This window comes from Labrus mixtus, chromosome 10, assembly GCF_963584025.1.
Source record: "Labrus mixtus chromosome 10, fLabMix1.1, whole genome shotgun sequence".
NCBI classification, from domain to species: domain Eukaryota; kingdom Metazoa; phylum Chordata; class Actinopteri; order Labriformes; family Labridae; genus Labrus; species Labrus mixtus.
In genome coordinates, this window is record NC_083621.1 from 12,985,422 (window position 1) to 13,006,579 (window position 21,158).

At 38.7% G+C, this 21,158-nt stretch overlaps 2 protein-coding genes across 6 annotated transcripts in view; one reads left to right on the forward strand and one right to left on the reverse strand.

Moving 5' to 3' along the window:
* The window catches only part of adgrg4a (adhesion G protein-coupled receptor G4a), a 382,000-nt gene that overhangs the window by 77,433 nt on the left and 283,409 nt on the right, over nt 1-21,158 (reverse strand). The window lies entirely within an intron of this gene.
* Nucleotides 1-21,158, forward strand: part of fgf13a (fibroblast growth factor 13a) — a 98,539-nt gene that overhangs the window by 75,319 nt on the left and 2,062 nt on the right. For all 5 annotated transcript variants that reach the window (XM_061048402.1, XM_061048401.1, XM_061048404.1 and 2 more), the window contains 3 exons: nt 1,141-1,251; nt 7,029-7,132; nt 16,739-16,937. In XM_061048402.1, the coding sequence (XP_060904385.1) occupies nt 1,141-1,251; nt 7,029-7,132; nt 16,739-16,937 (414 nt within the window). The remainder of the gene's footprint in view (nt 1-1,140; nt 1,252-7,028; nt 7,133-16,738; nt 16,938-21,158) is intronic.

Sequence of the window (21,158 nt, forward strand, 5' to 3'; positions counted from 1 at the left end):
CCCGACACTTCAAAAGTAAACGCTCAGCCACTTCAAACTATTGTCTTTCAGAGATATGGCGGTTTGTTTTATAAGCTGCTACACGGTGTAGGGAAGCTTTTTGCCCTTTTGAAGCCTTACTGTTTCCACTCCTCCATCTTTCTTTTTCTGTGTTTTAAATGGTCTTATACAGTTTGGAACTAACTTCACTATTCAACAAATATATGAAAAACTGTAAGCACTACAGAACAGTTGTGATAATTGCATACATTTTATACAAAACATTGAGTTTAATGAACTGACTTGAATCTTTTATTGTATAAAAAAGGTTTTAGTGAAGTTTGAATTATTGTTTTTATTTGTGTGTAACTGCATTTATCCAGAAGTAGCTTTTATAAATGTAAAAGAAGAGTATATATTACAAATACTTTTGATCGAGTAGAGAGTGCTTGCTTCAGAAAGAGAAAGGGTGTCGTGGAACAAATGTCCTCAGCCATTTAAGACCACTGAGCCACCACACATCCCCAAAGCCATTTTTAAATTAGGTACTATTTGCTGGTGTCAGTTTCTGTTCTTCAGCCACAGGGGCTGCACCATCTACTCTTTCCCCCTGTTCCAGCGTAGAGAGAGGACAAACTGTTAGATACGGGTCAAACTGTTTTTCGGAAAGCTCATCTGGCATGTTGCATTATTTGTTGATATGAATTAAAAGGCCAATGAAGTGGTCACCACCATGACTGAGCGGTCAAAACATTGTAAAAGACTTTAAAACAGCTGTCGGCTTCAGCCTAAAGCACAACCAACAGTCCATCAACAATGCCACGCCTCAGTTAGCTTCTTCTGATATTGTCTTGGGGGTGCTTCTAGAAGCTAGATCTGATCTTGTCTGCTTGAGTGACAGGTGTCTTTGTATATCACAGTCAGCCTTCCTAAATGCTCATTTACTTCCAACCTTGGCTCCACTCAGCTTTATTATCCTTTCACTTAATTGCATTTTGTCCCCTGCAACTCTTAAAGTCGCTACAAGAACCAACACTGAAGCTTCTCTATGTCCCCTTTTCGAGGCTACGAGTGACATCACGCTGCTACATTTGTATTTGTTACTACAGTGTGTGGTTTCATCCTCTTGTCTTCCTGTCTGTGTCCCCTCTGCTCCCACAGAGCCCCAGTTGAAGGGGATAGTGACGAAGCTGTACAGTCGACAAGGTTTCCACCTGCAGCTGCAGGCAGATGGAACCATTGACGGAACGAAGGAGGAGGACAATGGTTACAGTAAGTTTATCTAATACGCACACTGCCACACGTCTCCTACAAAGATCTTTCAATTCCAGGCACTATTATCAGGGCTGCATGAAGCGATGTCGAGTAAACTAGTGGTGAAAACCACAAGTTATATCACGATAGATATTCATCAAGTATTATTGGAACAATGCAAAAAATGATGACATCACAAAGTCTGCAAACATATGGTTTGATTCACTTCAATTAAGTTCAGTATCAGTTCAACAAAGACTGTGTAACTTTGTTTCTTCATGCTTAATTAAAAAGCCTGAGTTGTTCTTCTTAACTGCAGACATGTCGTTTTTCACAGCATTCAAACTGTTCAAAACCCAGCTTGGTTTTATATCACCAGCATGGATAAACATTTCAGCAGCACAGTAAAAACAAAAGCATGTCTTTGCCTGCACATATGTAAGCGCTGCAGAACTGATAAGCTGTGTATTTTTGTCCAGTCAAAATCATCCTATCATCCTTCTACACACAGATGATGATTGGCTGTTTTCTCTCCTACACACGGTCTCTGTGGTGAGCCCCAGTTTGTCTAATGCTATTTATTGGCGCAGTCCTATCACTGCCATTACACCTACAGGCTCTTATGTTTTTTTAAATATACAGATTAAAGAAGAGATCAATGAAATACTTGACTACACGTGTCTGGTAACAATGCAGCAGAAATAGAGCCTTACACTGTAGTAGTTAAGACATTTCAGTCAATGCTTTTAAAGGTTAGAACAGTACAGATGTTAATGATCTCTGATTTGTCCCCATACAATTTTTTAATATTTTTTTTTTTAAAGAAAAAAGATCTGCACGGCACGCTGAAACAGCTTTGATGTGATACTTAGCGTGTAATCCCGACACTAAGCGGATGTAAACACGTGGAGCCTCTGAATTAGTACCACCGTATTCAATTACTCCCTTGGTGGAGATGGCGTGTGTATCTTACATATAAATAGCAGCTCTGTGCATGTGGGATGTTGTCGAAGAAGAACAGCACTTTGTAATCTGCGTGGAATTTGTTCTCGTAAATTAAATCAAAGCAGAGTTAAATACGACACAGAGCAGGCTAAGTGCAGGAGAGGAAATACACATAATTAAATGACAACATCAATATTACACTTCATTTAACACACCGTCGTCCACCCCATCAATACAGTACGTCTGCATGCTATCACTTTACTGTTGACTTGCATAACAACTGGCCCGCATTGGCACTAAAATAGTTTTTGAAGAGAAAATTAAAGAGTGCTGCTGAAAAGGAAAAAAAATAGAAGGAGAAAGAGTGAAGCTCTTTGCACTGCTCCAAAAATAGCGTTGTTAGGCGCTGGGTGCGCTTGTCTCCATGGTGACGGAGAGCACAGTCCTCTTGGAGCTACTGGTGTCTTGTGATGGTGGGAGAGGACCTACTCAGATGCACACACACACACAAGCACGATCACACTCACAGAAAAACAATGAAGCGATCTTTGCTGGGAAGACTGTTTGGCTGTGATAAGAAAAGAACTTTGATATTTCTGTGACATTTTCATTGAGAAGGCAAACAATGTCAGAAAAAAAACAAACCCCCTCAGTCTCATCATTCCCACTGCTTTCTCTCCCACTTTATACACTATTTTCTTGTGTTGCATCACAACCGAGCAAACCCCCCCGGGTATGTGGAGGGAGAAAAAGAACTGTAAGACTACAGTAGAACTGTTTTCTTTGAAAGACACAGGGTACAGTATATATGTTTAAATGCAGTACATACAGTCTCAGGCTTTTCTGCCTTTGTAGAGAGCTCGACATTAAAGACAAAATGTGTAACTCCAAATGTTAAGTCCATTTACAAAAAACCATCAACAACATTTGAGATTGATTTATTAATATCTTTATTTAAAAAAAGTTAATAAAACAAAATAAATAAACAGGAAATCAATAGAAAGAATGAAAAGTAAACCTTGACCTTGAAAAATGTTGACTGCCATTTTTCGACTGCCATGTTCAAACTGGAGTTGAATTAACGTTACTCTTACTCAACCTAACCCTTATCTGCTTTTCAACAACTATCAAACAAAACATATCCACAAAGAGTCAATAGTAGAGAAAGAGAAAATAAAGTAATAATTAAATTGTGGTAAATATAGCAAGCTTCCCAGTTTCTCCTTTTTTCTTTTTCTATTCAAAAGGTTTCTTTACAACTTCTCAAACTTAATAAATGCTTGAGTTTGATTTTCAAGCTGTTTCACAAATCCACCCCACAGATTATGCACTTTTATTTCAACGCTGTCCAAGCTCAGAGTTTTTTTAGGTTAAGATTTACTCTTACATTATAACAGCCTCTCTAGTGAAAAAAAAAATAATAAGGAAATGACGAGTATGGATGCAAGGATTAGGGAAGAATTAACTAGCATGTCTTGTGACGGGTAATTAATATCAATCACAAACTGAATTACCACTGTCTCCTTCTATTAAATGTACCTATACCTTTAAAACATACCTTAGCACTGTACACAAGGTTTCATGCTTTCATTAATTAACAGTAAATGTCTCTGTGTGCTACTTGACAAATGCAGTCAAATGAAATGAAATGGTTTTGGTGCTTTCTACACAAGTCTTAAATTATTTAGTCTGCATATCATGTGTCTTAAAGGAACTCAGTTTGCTACAGCAGCTGAGCAGTAATCGGATGTGCTGTGTAATTCTGTCACAACAGCTTATTTTTCTTTAGCTCCATTACTTTGTCATGCTGTCATATTTAGGCTGCACACATCGAAGCCTGCTGCTGCTTGAACAAAAAAAAAAGCAGTGAGTAAGATTGTTTAATTGTAAGAAAAGTGATTTCTGGGGCTCTTCAGGTTGATTGTCACTCTGGACTGGTCATAACTTCTCAGATGTTAGCAGGTGGAGCTTACAGACACATAAACAGCCTGCAGGTAATGGTGAAAGCTGTCCTTCAGGCCCTGTCACCCTTCTTATTCTGTGTTCTCCCTGTACCCTGAAAGGTCTGAGAGTGGGTGGCAGCCCTGTCATCCTCTTCAGTGTGCTCAGGTGTTTCTAGGAGGCAGGAAGTAATTGAGTTTCCCCTCTTGAAAATCTCCATTGGTACACCGGCTGGTAATCCTCCTGAAATGAAGAGGACTGCAGATGCGTATGTGCGCGTCGTGGTGGGAGTATGAAGGGAGAAAACTCCATGAGCGAAGGGTGCAATTATAAAAGACAAGAACTGCTCACATAGCAAGGTGTTCCAGGAGAGAAGGAGATGAAATCATCATATCTCAAACTATGCAGTGGAAGAGAATTAGGATACAAAATGTCTCTACAAGGATCCAAACGTTATATCAGAAAAAGTCTGAACATATTGTCGGTTTGACAAACTCTAGTACATGGAAGTGATTATTCTCAAATCACTCACTTGCATCCCCTCAAGCTCTGCACACAGCTTAGCCAAGATGGATCGATGAGAACAACGGTCGTGGACTTGTTGAGAAAGTTTGCAGATAGTGCCATCTGTAACCTGTGGATTTCTGGCAAGATATTGCTAAGCCCCCGCACTGCAATGTTGAAGAATGCTCTGAAAAGCAACAAAACTTGCAGAAAAATGTATTAAATAATCCAAAACAAAAAAGAACTAGAGAAAAGTCCGACATGATCTTTAGTCCCTTCCTTCTGCAGGAGGTTGTGCAAAAATGACCAGGTCAGCTGAATACTTGAAGAAGATTACTGCTCGGCACACAGTAAAATACAGCATGTAGTGAGGTTATACATCGTAGTTCCAATTTCCTGTAGGTATACTTATACCTTCAAGACAGAGATCAGAGTTTCTTTTCACAGGGAGCCTTCTCTGATAGCTGTACTATAATTGGATTGTGGTTACCCATACGTTTGAAAAGGGGGGCTGTCTCAGTGTGAGCTGTTGTTAGTCAACAAATAATCTCGACACTGCTGAACCTGAGATTGTAAACGGCAAGTTCATCAGGCAAAACACAGCTCCAGTGTCTGCCATGAGATGTCAGTTTCATGAGAGAGGCTGTGATTACATAACTGCAAAAAGTAAAAACACACAGAAATCATTCTATAGAGGAATATATTACAGATCAGACTAAAGCCTTATATGTTTCTGAGATCTGTTTTGGCTTCTGATCAATCAAGTCACCCTCAACTGTTTATACAGTATCATTCTAAAAGGGCTGTCAAGGTAAAAACAACCTTTTATGTGGCTTTAAAATAATCAAAAGTATATAATGATGATGTTTATTCTAAGTAAATACATTATGCATTCCTGTAGCTGTTGTTTACAGTAAAAGCTCAAAGAAACGGAGGTCTGTGGTGATAAAGTGATACAGGCAGAACAAGAAGCCTGGGAAAAAAAGCCTCTATAGTGTACCTCTTTCAAAGGAGTCTGCAGATAGAGATGTACTTAGTGGTCGACAAGAGGAGCTAAAGTATGGTCATCCTCTGACTCACAGCTTAACTGATGTGAGAATGAAGTTTAATTACCCCGCCCCTATGGGTATAAATGTGGAAGACCCCGTACTTATGTGTCAGAGAACAGCATTATCAGACTAGACTTTTGTGAATTTTCTGTGGACAGTTCTGCATTTTGTGATAGCAAAAAAGATCAAACGAAAATCCTCAGCAGTGGTGATGGCATCACTGTTTGGGAGGATGTCCAACAATAGTCCGAATAAAAGGCGAGCACATTCCTTTTTTTGGGACAGAAGCACGACTACAGACTTTCAGGTGGATGTTCATGTGCTTTCCTCTATTCAGCGTTTCCTGCCAGCATCTTATGAAACACACAGACGTACTCATACACCGCACAGGCAGACAGTAATTAGGTAGAGGTGTACCTCATTGACCAGCTGGGCTGCCGCTGGCTCTCTCACACTCACGACTCATACTCAGTCACACACAGGTTTATGTGTGTGTGTGTGTGTGTGTTGGAGCATGAGTAGGACGTCTATATACAGAGGTGTGCAAGAGTTTTCTGCAGTGCTGCATTGTAACTGGCTCACAGTGCCTGCTGGCAAAAAAACAGCAATTTTCTTTTATCATCCTATCATTTGGCTTTAAAATCTGTTTACATATTTTGTTTCTTTTCACCTTAAAGATCTTAAATACTGTCTTTGCGGTACTTGACAAAGCCTAGGATATCAGTGTGAAAACACAACATTGTGGGCTGCTTTAGCTATTTCTCTGCTTCTGTCTCTTGTTTCTGATTTTGATCATTTGCTTTATGAAACACTCCTGGGAGAGAGCGGCTGAGTCCCTGAGCTTATGTCGTACCTCTCTATTTGTGGTTTGTTGTTGTCAACTCACTCTTCCAGAAAGATAAATGACTATTTTAACACCTTAATGTGGAATATTACATTCTGGTTGGTGCAGTGACAGTAAAAAAAACAGTTAGTCTGAGGGGTTGTTTTGTCTCTGTTAAGTTAATGTTGTTTTTTGGCTCCTTATGTGTCTATAAATGCTATATATATTTTCCTACTAAATTACATTTATTTCATTTAGTAATTTATTTTTATTACTAAATTAGTAGGGCAAAAGCTTATTTGCCCTACACACAAATAATTTCCCAAAGTCATATACATTCATAATATACAGTGATTCAAAATGTCCCCTTGTAAGACAATATTGAATCTGAATCTAAAGTGCAACTAAAATCATTTCTGGTTGTTTTTTGATTTACTTTTCATTGTTTAACTGATGAAATGAATGTGTGTTTAACAGGGAATTGAAAGTCTCTTTTAGTTAACACTTTGTGTCTGCTGTCTGTCTCTTTCCAGCCGTGTTCAACCTTATTCCAGTGGGGCTGCGAGTGGTGGCCATCCAGGGGGTGCAGACCAAACTATATCTGGCTATGAACAGTGAGGGCTTCCTGTATACATCAGTAAGTGTCTTACCTAAAATGTTTGTGTGCATGTGTGTTTCCATCCTTGTGGCTGACCATCTCGTTAGGCTGTATGCAGAGAGAAATGTGAGGTCTCTAACATCTGACATCAACAATAGAGAGGGGATTCATTCCTCCAAGGAATATAGGGAACATATTTATATTTTAGCAGGTGTTATTGAACTTAATTTGCATTTTTTGCAGGAATGTGTAACTCACTCTCACCATGCAAACCAAGATACATAATCCTGAGTCTGATGAGAAAGCAGCATCATCTTCTGATACTGTTCAGTATCCATTCAAAGTTCAAGGATTGTGTAAGCAGGCGGGGCAATGACATATCGGCTTGTGGCAGCTGGCTCTTCATCTTTGATTAAACTTGCGAGGTTATGAATAATTCAGTTTCAGGTCCAACAATGTCCCTGTGAGTCGTCCTCCCAAATGCCACCATTGTATTGTGTTGAGGGCGTCACTGAGAAGATTGACAGGCGGGTCGGATGTGCACCCAGAGGGCGTGCAGACACAGTCGTTCAATGTTAACAGACAACCCTCAGAGTCAAATTAGTAAAGATTGTTCTGTATGGTAAAGGTCTCGGTTGGAAGACAGAATGGTGACTGATGGAAACAAGCTTGAAAACAGCAAAAAGGAACCGAATGATCTTGTAGCTTTTTATTCTGCAGCTGCCACTGACAAATGACCCATTATGCACTTAGGCATAATGTGATGAAGGAAGAAAGAAATCTCGCTTCTTTCTCTCCCTCTCTTTTCTGCAGATCATACTCTCTCCATAAGCAAACACAAATGCATTAATAAGCAGGGTTAATGTGCAAGCTCTCAGCAAGCATTAGTTCAGTCAGAGACACTTATGTCAAGAAATTGCAAATGGTTATTCAGTTACATCGGGTGAAGAAGGCTCTGCTCTTTTAGGGAGATCTCAAAAAAACAAAACCATACAAATAAATGGAACAATCCATACTTCATATATCAATATAAGATTAAAGCAAAGACAAAGATATGTTTAACATTAAGGTGCCGTAGCAGTTTAAAGATATGAGGGTGTAAAATTATGATGTTTATCTGTATAGCTATACAATGGTCATACTTAAAGCTGTTTGTGAAGAAGTAGCGGTATGTAAGAAAATGTAAATTGTATGAACTGATAGGCAGTCCTTTAATTCAAGGGTAAAAAAAAAAAAATACCTTAACAATTCAATCACCCTTTGCTTTTGTGACAAACAAAATCCCCTTATCAAATCACAAAAACAATATTATTTTAACTGTTAAAATAAAGACCAGGATATTGTTTGAACATGAAAGCTGGATTTCCATTTCTTTTCAGCATCACATTGCGTTTTATTGCTATTCTATAATGTTTAAAATTTCAATTACAAATATGCTTTTTATAAGTTTTTCACATTTCAGATCAACAGTTTTGCAGGTATGACCATAAAACAGGTTTGGTTTGGCAGTTCAAACAGAGTTGGAGTTAAAGCTAATTGTGGGGTTTTATCATTCAGCCTTTTATGCCGAGTTCAACCAATGGAGGTGCTATCCACTGTGAAAATGATGGTTGTTCTTAATGTGTTCTATGTGTAGAAGCAGAGGTCTTATTCAGTGTAATATCTGTAAAAGTAAAAGAATGACAGCATAATCATTGTAGCAAGAGTTGTGAGTGATTGTGTGGACGGCCTATAATAACATATAAATGCATGTTAGCAATTGTTTGACAACATATCCATTGGGGGTTGTCCTAGCTTAGCATGCCTGGGGGGAATATACAGAAATAATTGAAATAAAAAACACTCCTTCAAACCTTTCCCCCCCCACAAACATTAATGTGCTGTATCTGACATGGTACCCCAACAGTCTGCTGCTCCCAGTGAGTGATTTTAATTATATACGCTTTGCTGTCACTAATTAAGTATTTGCAGATGGCTGTATGATTCATTTTTTAAAGATGGCTCCTGCTAGGAAAGGCTTTACTAGCATATAGAAGCAGCAGTAAAAGGTCCTTACTTCTGAAATGTCATTCATTGCTAAGGGTTTGGGGTTTTGACAGGCTAGGGACACATATGAGTAGGGGTGGAAATCTTTGGGTGTCTCACGATTTGATTTCGATTCTTGGGGTCACATTTCTATTGAGAATCTATTTTCGATTCAAAAACGATTCTGGATTTCTGATTCAAAGTCTATACTTCAGGATCTACCCCAGCCATCTGTGAGACTGGCTGAATTTCTTGCTACACCATTTGGCATTGTACTGATTTAAAGAGCTAGCCTTAGCACTTTGCAGGGAGTGACTGATTAGCCAAAAAAAATAACAATCGATTTTTGGAACTTATGAATCTATTTAAAATCTCAGAAGACAAGAATCTGGATTTTTACATAAATCGATTTTTCCCCACCTCTACATATGAGTGTTATAAAACCATGTTAGTGTTTTTTGCATAATATGTGACCTTTAAATAAATTTGCATCTTGCTGAAAGTAGGCAAAAATTTGATTTTTATTCTGCTTCAAAAAATGCAAGTTGGATTTAGTAAAAAAAAAAAAAAAGGAACGTCAACCAATACAATGTAACTGTATGTTTTGAATTTGCATTTATACTCTTTGTTTTTGTAATATAAATGCATATTTTTTGATGAATGGTGAGGCGAATAAAAGGCTTTATACAGTATATAATCTTTGGCGATGTAAATACCAGCCCTATTGTAAAACCCAGTATGTATCGGGTAAAGTAGTGTTGGAAGAATGCAGTGGGGGGATGGGTTGTAGAGCTTTCTCTTTCAGCTAAATTAGACGGGGGATTGAATTGACTGTGTAGCTGGCTGCCTAATAGTGCCTGTCTAGCTGGGATTGCTGCTATGTTGGTAAAGCACTGCCTCGAAGCTACACATTAAACCAGCCAATAGCAGGCCACCTTTGGAGGGAGATTCCCAATGAACAGCAGAGAGACAACAGATGACGTAGTCTGGGTGGAGGGTTGAAGTGCTGCTGCTGGGATAATAAAGCCTCCCGTTATTGTAAATGTATGTGCATAATATGCGTGCATGAATGGAAATATGAGTGAATGGTTAGCCAATGTTTGTCTCATAAACAGGATTCATCTGATTTACATATATAGTCAATTTAAATCTGACATAAATTCTAATGCATACTAAATTATAAATGTGTTTCTTTAGATTTAAGCTGATGTTTTATTTCTTGTGAAAGCAGTCATTTGAGTTGCTATCTGGTGTATGTGCATCCCTCCGTACATCACTTGGTGTTATATGAGTATATCAAGAAAAAGGGATGGAGAGAGTGAGAATTGTGTAGTGAGAAAAGAGTGCACGTGTGGGAGAGGCAGAATGCACCAGTGAAAATATATTCCTCGATTGGCGTCAATGTGTGGGAGTCAATTAATATGTATTTAAATGTACTATCCTATCTTACTTTTTGTGACCCTCTACACAAACAATATTGTCTTATTCTTGTTGATATGCAGTGAATGTTAATTCCAAATCTGAGAAAAAAAAAAGCATTTGAGCTTTCTTGACATGTTTCCAGAGGTGTCTTTATACTTTTATATTTTAGCTTTCATGAGGTGCCTTTAAAGTGGTGTCATTAATTTCCTGGTGGGTCATATTTGAATTTGTGCGAGTCACAGAGGCTCCAGTTGAGTCTTGTCTAGACAGCGCTGTGGGAGAGTGTAGAATGGAGAGTTCAGGGCTCTTGGGGTGGAGAAATATTTATCGGGTTAGCACTGAAGTTTACGGGCTCTTTACACTCCTGTGATGGGAACGCATCCTGTGAAACGTTTCATGCTGAAGACACAACACCCATCACATTTTCACTCGAGGCACCCAGCCAGGATATTCATTAAGCACCAGATATTTGTTCGTAATGAAAAGAGACTTAACCTGGATCATACAAAGGAACAGACAGACAAAAAGGATAGAGGTGATGATGACTTTAAACGAACGGTCGCGAGATATATGAAACAGAGGCATAACAGGTTTTTTTCTAAACAAGTCACATTAAGTTTTTTATTCTCATTCTTAGTCCTGATTTAAGGTTTAATTCCAACAGAAAGAGAATGCCTCAGTAGAGGTAATGGAGCATATAATAACAATAAAACCATTCATGATGCTATTGAAGACAGAAAACAGTTAGACAGTGTGTATATTGTATTTGTACATGAGTATGTATTTTAGTACACTGCTGTTAGGTACTTTGCACACACCCATGCCTTTTCATCCATTAAGCAGGCACACAATGCCTTCGGTAAATAACCACTGCTCTAAGGTTTCACTCCATTGAGCTGTGTCATTAACTACTTTGTGGTGTGTGTGTATGTGCGTGCGCCATCGGCTCCAATGTGTACCCTGTGTGGGTGTTTGGTGTTTGTAAAGGGTCTTTTCCACTAGCTTAAGCTCTCCAATTTATTCCCAAACAAATGAGTGTGCCTTATCTTTAGCTAAAGCAAAAGGTGCTGCTTAATCCACTTCGACTCTTGTTAAATGACTAGAACATTGAAAAGCCGGATTTTGGAAGATTTGGCTTCACTGCCCAGCCGTAGCATTGGCTTTAGTGACTCCCACCAGAATTGATGTCAGGGCTGCGAAGAAACATGAACAGGATTCAACTCTGATTCCACTGGCATAATTGGTGTCATCTTAGTTTCAATATGGCTGCTGAGTACACATGGGGCAGCTTGCAGCATTGATTTGGCTTGTCTTGTGAGAAATCTGGCCAATATCTTTACAGAGAAGATCAGATTATGTTAGCATGTCTGCGACAGTTGATTGGAATAGGAAATCACCACTGGCCAGTAATTACACCCTGAACATAGCAGAATGCTGTTTGAGAGTGCATCATAATTGATCGGGGATTTCTTGGCATGCTAATGCAATGTTAATTTTACAGTTAGCCTTAACACAGCTGAACTATGTACATGGATGATAGATAACAGCTAATGCGATGATAGATAACAAAAGGGTTTCCAAGATGGGCAGTCCCTGTGATGATTGACAACAATAAGATTCACATTTCTCATCAGTAACGCAACAGCCTGCTGTAGTTTGTAACTCCAGTTCTATAAGGAATGTGTTCTAACAGGCTTTGCCATTGGTTAACCCTCCAAGGCTCTGCCAGAACTGTATATTTAGCCCCTAAATGCACGTTTCCTTTTGTGTTTGGTCTGACTGCACAGCACATCTATGATATAAAGAAAGTTTTTCTGTAAATTGTTGCAAACTTGTTATGTACAGGGTTTTTTGTAAAGTTGAAGTCCCTGATGGGGAGTAACAAATAATGTTATTGTAATGATGCAGCTTTTCATGTAACAATCAGTTGTACTCAGGTTTACAAAAGCACTTTCTAAATAAATTTTAGAAAATTTATCTAACTTCTTGTATTGTTATTATTAATTGTGTTATAAAACTTATACAACTTTTTAAAAAAATGTGTACAGCATGGGGCTCATCTAACAGCAATACGTTCTTCCCCGGACATCATGGGAGTTTGCCAGTTGTGCATCATTTTGACAAGGACTTGAAGTTGGATATTTAAGTAAAATGCAGCTGTGGTGTAATGGAAACATCAGAAGTCTAAAGAACTATAGAGAAGGGGGGCGGGAGATCACACGAGCAATATTATTTCTATGCAGATTATGTACTGCTTTTTTATTTCTAAAGTGATTTCCCTTTTCTCCAGCTGCCACTGGAGCCATGATTAAAGTGATTTGAGATTGGTTTCAGTGAACAATAGATATGCTATCGATTCCAGAAGACAAAGCTACTGGAGCCCATTCAAAAGAATCTGAATATCTGTCTGTCACAGTCCTGTTAAGATGGAGATGGGGATCCCCTGCCATTTTGGCCCCTCCTTGTGTCAGTCTGAGCGAGCCTGTTATCCACAGACCCCGTCCAATATACAGCAGCACCAGCCAGCAGCCTCTCCTCCATTTTGGCTCTAAGTGTGCCTGTATCTTTCTGTATGCGTCTGTTTATCAATAGACTCTTATTCTTCTCCAGGGCGAGTGTAACCAGCCAAATCCACATAAGCTCATTATTAGAGGTAGAACAGAACTCCTGGCTCGAGAGCTGAGCAGCCCATTGTTTAGCTCAATTGCTGCTCATGGATAACTGAGATGGATGCTGCCAAGGTTTTCTAAGACTGCTGCAGTTAATCAGTTATACAAGAAGAAAAAAGAAGACATTAAGATAATGTTCATTAAGAGAACGAAGGATTAAGAAAGCAGCAAAAGAAAATATATCTGAAACAGGATGAGGGGGGATAAAAGGTAGCTTTAACAATTAGACAAGCCTTGACCCATCACCAAGTTCAATCTATGCAAAAAAAATAAAGCACAGCAGATTAGCAACATGAACATATTGTTCACATTCTTTGTTTGTTCTTTCTTTGTGTACATCTGATCGTTCAGATTAGAATGAAGTAAAAGTACAAAAACAATCTTAATCTTATACTGATTCTGAAACCATACTTTATGCAGTCAGATACAAAATGTAATGGCAGTAAGCCTATTGGATAATGCTTTCTGAATAGATTTGGATTATTTCATTTACGCTTGAAGCTGTTAAGGACTGGATTTCTTTGCAGCCTATACTGACAGAAGAAACAATTTGTCCAAAGTACACATGCACATGCAGTTTGTTTTAATGTAGAATTGATTGAAGAAAAATATGTCAACCTTTGCTCTAAGGTCTGAATGAGAACATGCAACCAAGAGACAAAAGCAGTCCACTGTACATCTTTATCTCATCTAGGACTGAGGCTAAACTCAAAGGCAAAAATAAGTGCAGACATGGTCTATGTAATATTGATTTTTATGACACCAGCTCAGGTGCTGTACATCAGGGTAAACTGTGTGGTCTAAAGATGGTAAGAGTTGGATACTCCATCTTCAGCTGTCAGTGTCTCTAGAACTTTGAACTAGCATTTGGTGGATTGGTTTGTTCCCTAATCTCAGTTTGGACTCTGACAACAGTTGTTCACACAGAACAAATCCTAACATGACAAAAGTCTGTTAGGATAAGAAGTATGACATAACACAAAATATACTGTACTTTGAGTGCTTTTACCTTTAAGGAATACAGAGTTCTAGTGTGTTTCATGTTTTAAGAGAAGTTAACAAGATAGATTTTGTTAGAAAACTGCTTCAACTAACTTTACGGTTTGTAAATTATTCAATGTATTTTCCAAACCCCAAAAATCCATTTGATGTTTAGTATTTTAAGGTTTTGAGGAGATGAAATCAATCCACATCGTAAGAGAATTAGTTCACCAATGATTGATAAATTAAGACATTATATTACTCAACTCATTAGATTCATTTCTTTTAGTGTTTAATGTTAGGATTTATCTTGACTTTGTCATTTGGGAGTCAGTAGAGCTCATGTTATTTCTACTGCAATAGTGGTTACTATCATTTGGAAGGGACCTATGTTGGTCTTACATGGGGGAGGCATTTTTTGTTGAAGCATGTAAGAGTATGTTAGTTTGTGTTAATATATTGTAGATCAGTAAATTGCGTAATTATAAGGGAAATAATCATATGAAAAGTAGGATATAGCCCTGCTCAATATGAAATGCAGATAACTTTTAGCACTTGTCAAAAAAAGATAGCTTGAATCATATTCTTTCTTTCTTTCTTAACAGCATTGACAGTCTTTAGCCTGAAAAATTAAGGATCAAATCTAACTTAACGGTGACATTGAGCTCCCAGCTGGTTCTGGAGCCCCCCCGGCATGCTTAGCATTTATCCAAATGGAGTGTTTTGTACCCCTGTGTCTTTGCAGCTTAACTGAGAACCCGCTGAGCCAACAGGATGTATCCCAATGAGGTGATATGTCACAAGCTTCCTGTGACTTAATCTCTGTCTGTCTGTTTGTTTAGTGTGGTTTGGGCAGATCAGATGCAGGAGATGATGAATGAGTTTGTTGTTGGTTACTAAAGTTTGGTCTGGCTTTTGTGTCAAAAACTGTCTCTGGATTTGGGAGTGAAAAATTCTTAATACACACTATTGATCATACACCAGGTTGCTCTTTCAACGAGTCCAATAAGGGAACATTTTTACAACCCATTACAGTTAACTGCTTTCATGTCACGTACCTTTTGTATGTTTATGCTGCATTATCTACTGAAGCTAAGTGAAAAACAGAGCCAAGCACCTCACCAGACCTGTTCCTCATTCAGTCTTTTGAAGTCCGCTTAGCGCTGCACATGGAAAGTGACGTTATGGGACTGTTATAAAAACCAGAGAGGCTGTTATATGACTCCATGTCTGGTTGTGAAATGTTGTAAGTCATGATCTCACAGAGGGTCTCTGGCCCAGGTGAGCCATCATCACTGACAGCGACAAATGTGATTTTTTTTTTCAGGATTGGAGGGATCCTAGTTGACAGTTGCTTGGTCTGAAAGAGCCATCTAATCTCGTCTTTTTCTGAGAAATCTAACTTTGTATCCATTGTTAGTTTAACCCGATTGCTAGTCCAACTGTTGTAACTTGATGTTATGGTGGTGTTTATACTGTACACATTTGTTCATGTTCAGACAAGTTGTCCTTAGGAGAGAATATAAAAGCTTAGCTTGAAAAATTCACTGCTGACTAGCTTCACTTGCTTTAAGTTGCCTCTCCCTCACACAATGTCCCTGATGTCTCTCGGGGGAAATGGTCTTCTAACTGATTAGGCTCTGTTCTGCGGACTCGCTGCACAAGCAGCTCTCTAAATTGGACCGACGCACACACGTATATACTGAAGCACACACACAGAAAATCTGGCCTCAGAGGACACAAACCTCAGCCACTGTGTTGTAGCACTAATGGCAAAATCCTATATAGGCACTGGGCCCTTAACCACACAAAAAGGGGGAGGGAAATCTTCCACAGTACGGAGTCCGGAAAGTTAACCACAAAACTGCATGCCTCTTAGGAGTTTCCTCATGCCAGAATCTTTAGTGAAGGAGATAAAAAAGTACCCGCAAATCTAAAAAAGCTGGGTGGAGAAAACACACATGAGCTGAGGAAGTGAGCAAATATTGTGTATAAAGTCATTAAAGCTGTCTTATGAAAGAGTTTCAACCATGTCTGTGTTGTGGTAAAGTAGATAAGTATTTTAATAGTAAGGGAAATGGCAGACATAAATTATCATGTCCAACAAACTCTTGAATATGGTGGACAATACTCTTTGAGATAATGAACTGCCCATGCATAATTAACAGCTTGAAGCAAAATGAGAATATACTCTTCATCTTGAATATTTTATTAATGCCCCTCTGTATCTGTCATATCACGGTTATGTATGCTATAAAGTTCTACATTATTCACTACAGTAAATGGAATGAATAGATTTAGATGATTCTCAAGAGACATACATTTAAAGCACGGCCTTAAGCCTTGAGATAGTTCCTTCCCTCTTTCTGTGCTCAAGTGTGTTGGACATGTGGCGCAATGTACCATTATTAAGTTGCACTTCCAAGTAATGAACTATTGCATTTCAGCTGCTTCTCCTCATATCACGATGTCAGAGACTCCAGAGACCTTGTGAATTACTGTCCAACAACTACTGTACATTGTGTCTGCTTCTCCTTTCCCCCCGCAGGAACACTTTACACCGGAGTGCAAATTCAAGGAGTCAGTGTTCGAGAACTATTATGTGACATACTCCTCCATGATATACCGACAGCAGCAGTCGGGCAGGGGCTGGTACCTTGGTCTGAACAAAGAAGGAGAAATCATGAAGGGTAACCATGTGAAGAAGAACAAACCAGCAGCCCACTTCCTTCCCAAACCTCTTAAAGGTAAGCCTGCCAAGATCCTGATTTACATTTGACTGTTCAATACTAAGAGTCGGGTTATAAGGTGTCAATGGCATAGTGGTTAGGTTGCGCCCCATCAATAGAGGTCATAGTCCTCCAAGTGGGCAGCCCGGTTTCAAATTTGTGGCTCCTTTTTCCACGTCCTTTCCCCACCCTCTTTCCTGTTTTCCTTCTCTATCCACAGTCCTCTCACAGATAGGCAGAAAAAGCTTAAATTTAAATTAAATTAAAAATTAAATTTAGAGAAAAAAAGAGTTGCGTTATGGTCCACTAGAAATACTCCATGCAAAGTGTGCACAACACTCACAAATGATAATTCCCTATGATATCAGGCTCAGATTGGGGGGTTAAATGCTGGTCTGTCAAACTGCTGTTTGGCACTTCAAAAGTGATACTAACAAACTGAGTCTGACAAGTTATCTTTTATAGTAAGTGATACTAACAAAGTGAATCTGACAAACTATCTTTTAACTACTTTGTGATTGTTTAACAGCTTGAAAGGGAAAAAAAAGATAACCCAGGAACTACCACTGTGCTGGCATTTGTGTTGGTAACAGGCGTTACAGGGGTGAGATGGGATTATTGTAAAAACGTAAGACATTGCGAGGCACACTGCGACACCAACGTTACGCGGGCAATCAATATAAAAGTACTGACGTAAGACGTAATGACAGTGAAGCTCTAAACTGCTAACTCAAAAGGGAAAGTAATTGTGTCTTGGTCATAATTGAATTCTACAGCTCTACAGCTCAGAATTGCCTACTAGAACAAATGCTGTATACAATGATTACAGCATTTTAACTTCCTATCCTAAGTGTGATATCAGAGGAAAATGGTTGCCATATGAATGATGGTAATATATAGGGCTGGGTAATAACCTTATAATTCAATTTGATATTGATTCTTTAGGTCACGATTTAATTTGATTCCATATTGAACAATACGCTTTGATATCGATTCAATAATATGCATAAGTGACAACAATACCCAGATAATGAATAACAGTACATTCTGAAATGTGTTAAATAATAATGTTTGCATATTTTGTATTGAAAAATGTATTTTACAGACATCAAGTGGGGCCTCTGTCCAACACAAATCACAGTATAGCGTCACAGTGCCCCCACAGGAGGTGGGCTTCATTACAATGGAAATAATTGACTTCAGGAATTTCTGAATCAATTAGAATTGGGAAAAAATATATTGGAATGCATTGATGAATCGATTTTTTTGACTCAGCCCTAGATGGTAATGTAAGCGTGTTTCTAAGACAATCACTCGATGGACTTGTTAATATGGGTTCCCATTTTAATATATTTTTCGGTTCCAAATGAGCTGCTTTCGACATAACCCTCTACTGTTCAGTGTTTAGCATATTTCTTAGAGATGCTGGCACATACATATTCTGTAGCTTCCCCTAGCAGGTCACACTCTGCTGAAGACTTTTCAGAAGGAGGCTGAGCCATTGTCTCTGTGCAGCAGCAGGAACAATGTGTTTTAATGCTCTGAATAATATCCCATGAGACTTTATTTCCAGTACAGTAAAGTCCCAGAGAGCCCCACCCATGAAGGCTGTGTGTGTGTGGTTGTGAAGAACACAGGAAATAGGGAGGAGAGAGGAAGAAATGGGTCTGTTTTTTATGTTGAAAAGGCCACAGTCCTTTTATCTTTTACAAGACACAGACTTACCTGTCAACACAGGGGAGACAGACTCAGTCTGTTTTCACTTCAGAGGGATCAAAGAAGAGCACTTTTTTCTTTCAGTATGAAATAAAAGGCTTGCAGTGCAAAAAACAAAATGACATAGAAAACACCTTTAGATTGTTGATAGTTGCGTGATTTCAGATGTTTGATATGCCAGATGTTGTTCTTTGATTTATCAGTTGTCAATCATTTGTTTACAAGCTGGGGGGTTTTCTGTGCATGGACAATAAAATACCTCCTAGCACTATCATGTTATAAGTGGTATCTGTAGTAACTCACTGAAATGTAGAACAAGTCATGAAATAAGTGCAATGATTTCAGTCCATTCATTTTTTTCATGATGTAGTAGAATCCGTCCTGTATCACACAAGTGATGTATTGGGTGATTTGGGATGATTCAATTGAAAGTAGAGTTACTTTGATAGTGGTACTTATACTTGGTACATCAAGAGAGTTTCATCATCTTAACTTTAACATACTGTACATTTTTCTGAGTCTCTAGAAGAGATTAATAAAGTGTGATTTGCCCGCTTACTATTCCATAAGATACAATCTGATGCACTCAAATAAAACAGTTCTGCTAAGAATTCTACATTAACAAAGCCTTTGGTATTGGTACCATATTTGGTTGATAATGCCCCAACAGACAATCATTCTAATTTATGGTATATTGTTGAGCTGTTAAATGTTTCTTATACTATGCACCCCTAATGGACATGTTATTAAAAACACTTTTTGTTATCATTTATTAAAAATGGAGGAAATCTTAAACGTCTTTAAAATTTCTAGTGAGTCAAAAGATGTGATTATGCTGCTGATTGAGAATACTTATAATCAATTGAGTTCAGGCACACATGCTTCTTTGCAGAATTGGTCAGTTAAGGTCACTGCAAACTTTATTTCTAGTGGAAATCAAGCCCAAGAACTTAATAAGAATTCATTAAAAATGTATGAAATTAAAAGATGAGATATTAAATTATTAATGGGATGATGAAATATTACGAGTCCGATACAGCCTCTCCAAACCACCTCCAGTAGATACTGAAGAGGATTCGGGTTTGTTCTATCTTGGTAATTTGGGTTTTATTACAGTATCCAGCAGGGCTTGATGGGCTAAACTATTCCAGATTGGAGTTAAATTATTTTTTCCTCTTTCTCAATGTGATGCAGCCTTCTCTTGCATCTTTGTTTGAACTGCTCCAGCCAGCATCTCATTAAGAATCTCAGTCTGCCCTCTGAGATCACTTTAATAGCTTCTCTCTTTCATTTAACGGGCCATCCAGAGGGTCTCAAACACACTTTAACGGGATAACCAGAGAATGATTGGATTCATGCTGGACAACATACTGAAAAAGAGAAAGCGAGATTAACAACTTGATAGATATAGGCTGGATGAAATAATGTTCCCATAGAATCCAAACACCATTTATGTGCACTGACTTTTCTGTTATCTTTGAGGTCCAACAGCAAATCTAAAATGAGAAAAACATATTTAATCAATCAGTAAAGCACAATACTATACTATACATTTCACATAATTAGAAATTCCCAATGTAGCAGGCTGCATTGGAGTTTTGCAAGGCAGAGAGAGAGTGAGAGAAAAATAAAGGAGAATGTGTTCCAGCAGCTCATAAAGATTCAGAGGCAGTGGTGTTACAGGGCACCAATTAAGAAGCTGTCTCCGCCTTGGCAATGGCATCTCTTCCAGCCATTACTCAGGACTGCTCTTCTGGTTTCAGTCAGTGAGTCCCAGCCTACAGCCTCTCATTCTGTCCTTCTCTGGAAGAAGCGAGTTCAGCTCACGTCATTCAAACAGACACAGGAAAATCCTCTTATAATCCTTCCTGAAAGTCTTGCTGCGAGCACAAAGAGACGCCTGTATCTGTAAGTGTATAGTTAGTTAAGTGGCGTTTGTCACTGAAGCACCAGAAGATGACAAGATGGATGGTTGTTGTTGGGGATTAATGTTAGAGTAGTAGCAGTAGTTTTGAGGTGATGCCATAATCCCGAGGTCAGTCGTCCGTCATTATAATCATACAAGGCTGTCACTGACAAGACTGGAACCAATCATCAGCAGTTTCTGAGTGAAATCCAACCATTGATTAATGTGTATAAGGATGGCCTGCGGATTGCTGCTGTAACGGAAAATGCTGGGCTAAGTGAAGTGTCTGAAGCACTGTGTTTGCTGTTTCAGCGACAGAATCCCTTAGGAATGAACATCAAATAGCATCCTAGGCAGAAGAATGTTGACAACATCCTGAAACCAAAGACTGGGAACCTCAGATTACTGATATTTCTTCTAAAAGGTTGCTGAGATGCAGATTGGGCTGAAGCTGCAAACACAGCAAAGCTAAAGCACTAGCAACTACTGAATTTATAATGCCATGCTGTAAATACAGTATTTTTTTTTCTCTTCAGCACCAACCTGGTCTTGCTGTGATCTCAGCAGTTTGCAGGGAACTTTAAGATCTCATATTATATCATCATAGGGTATTCTTA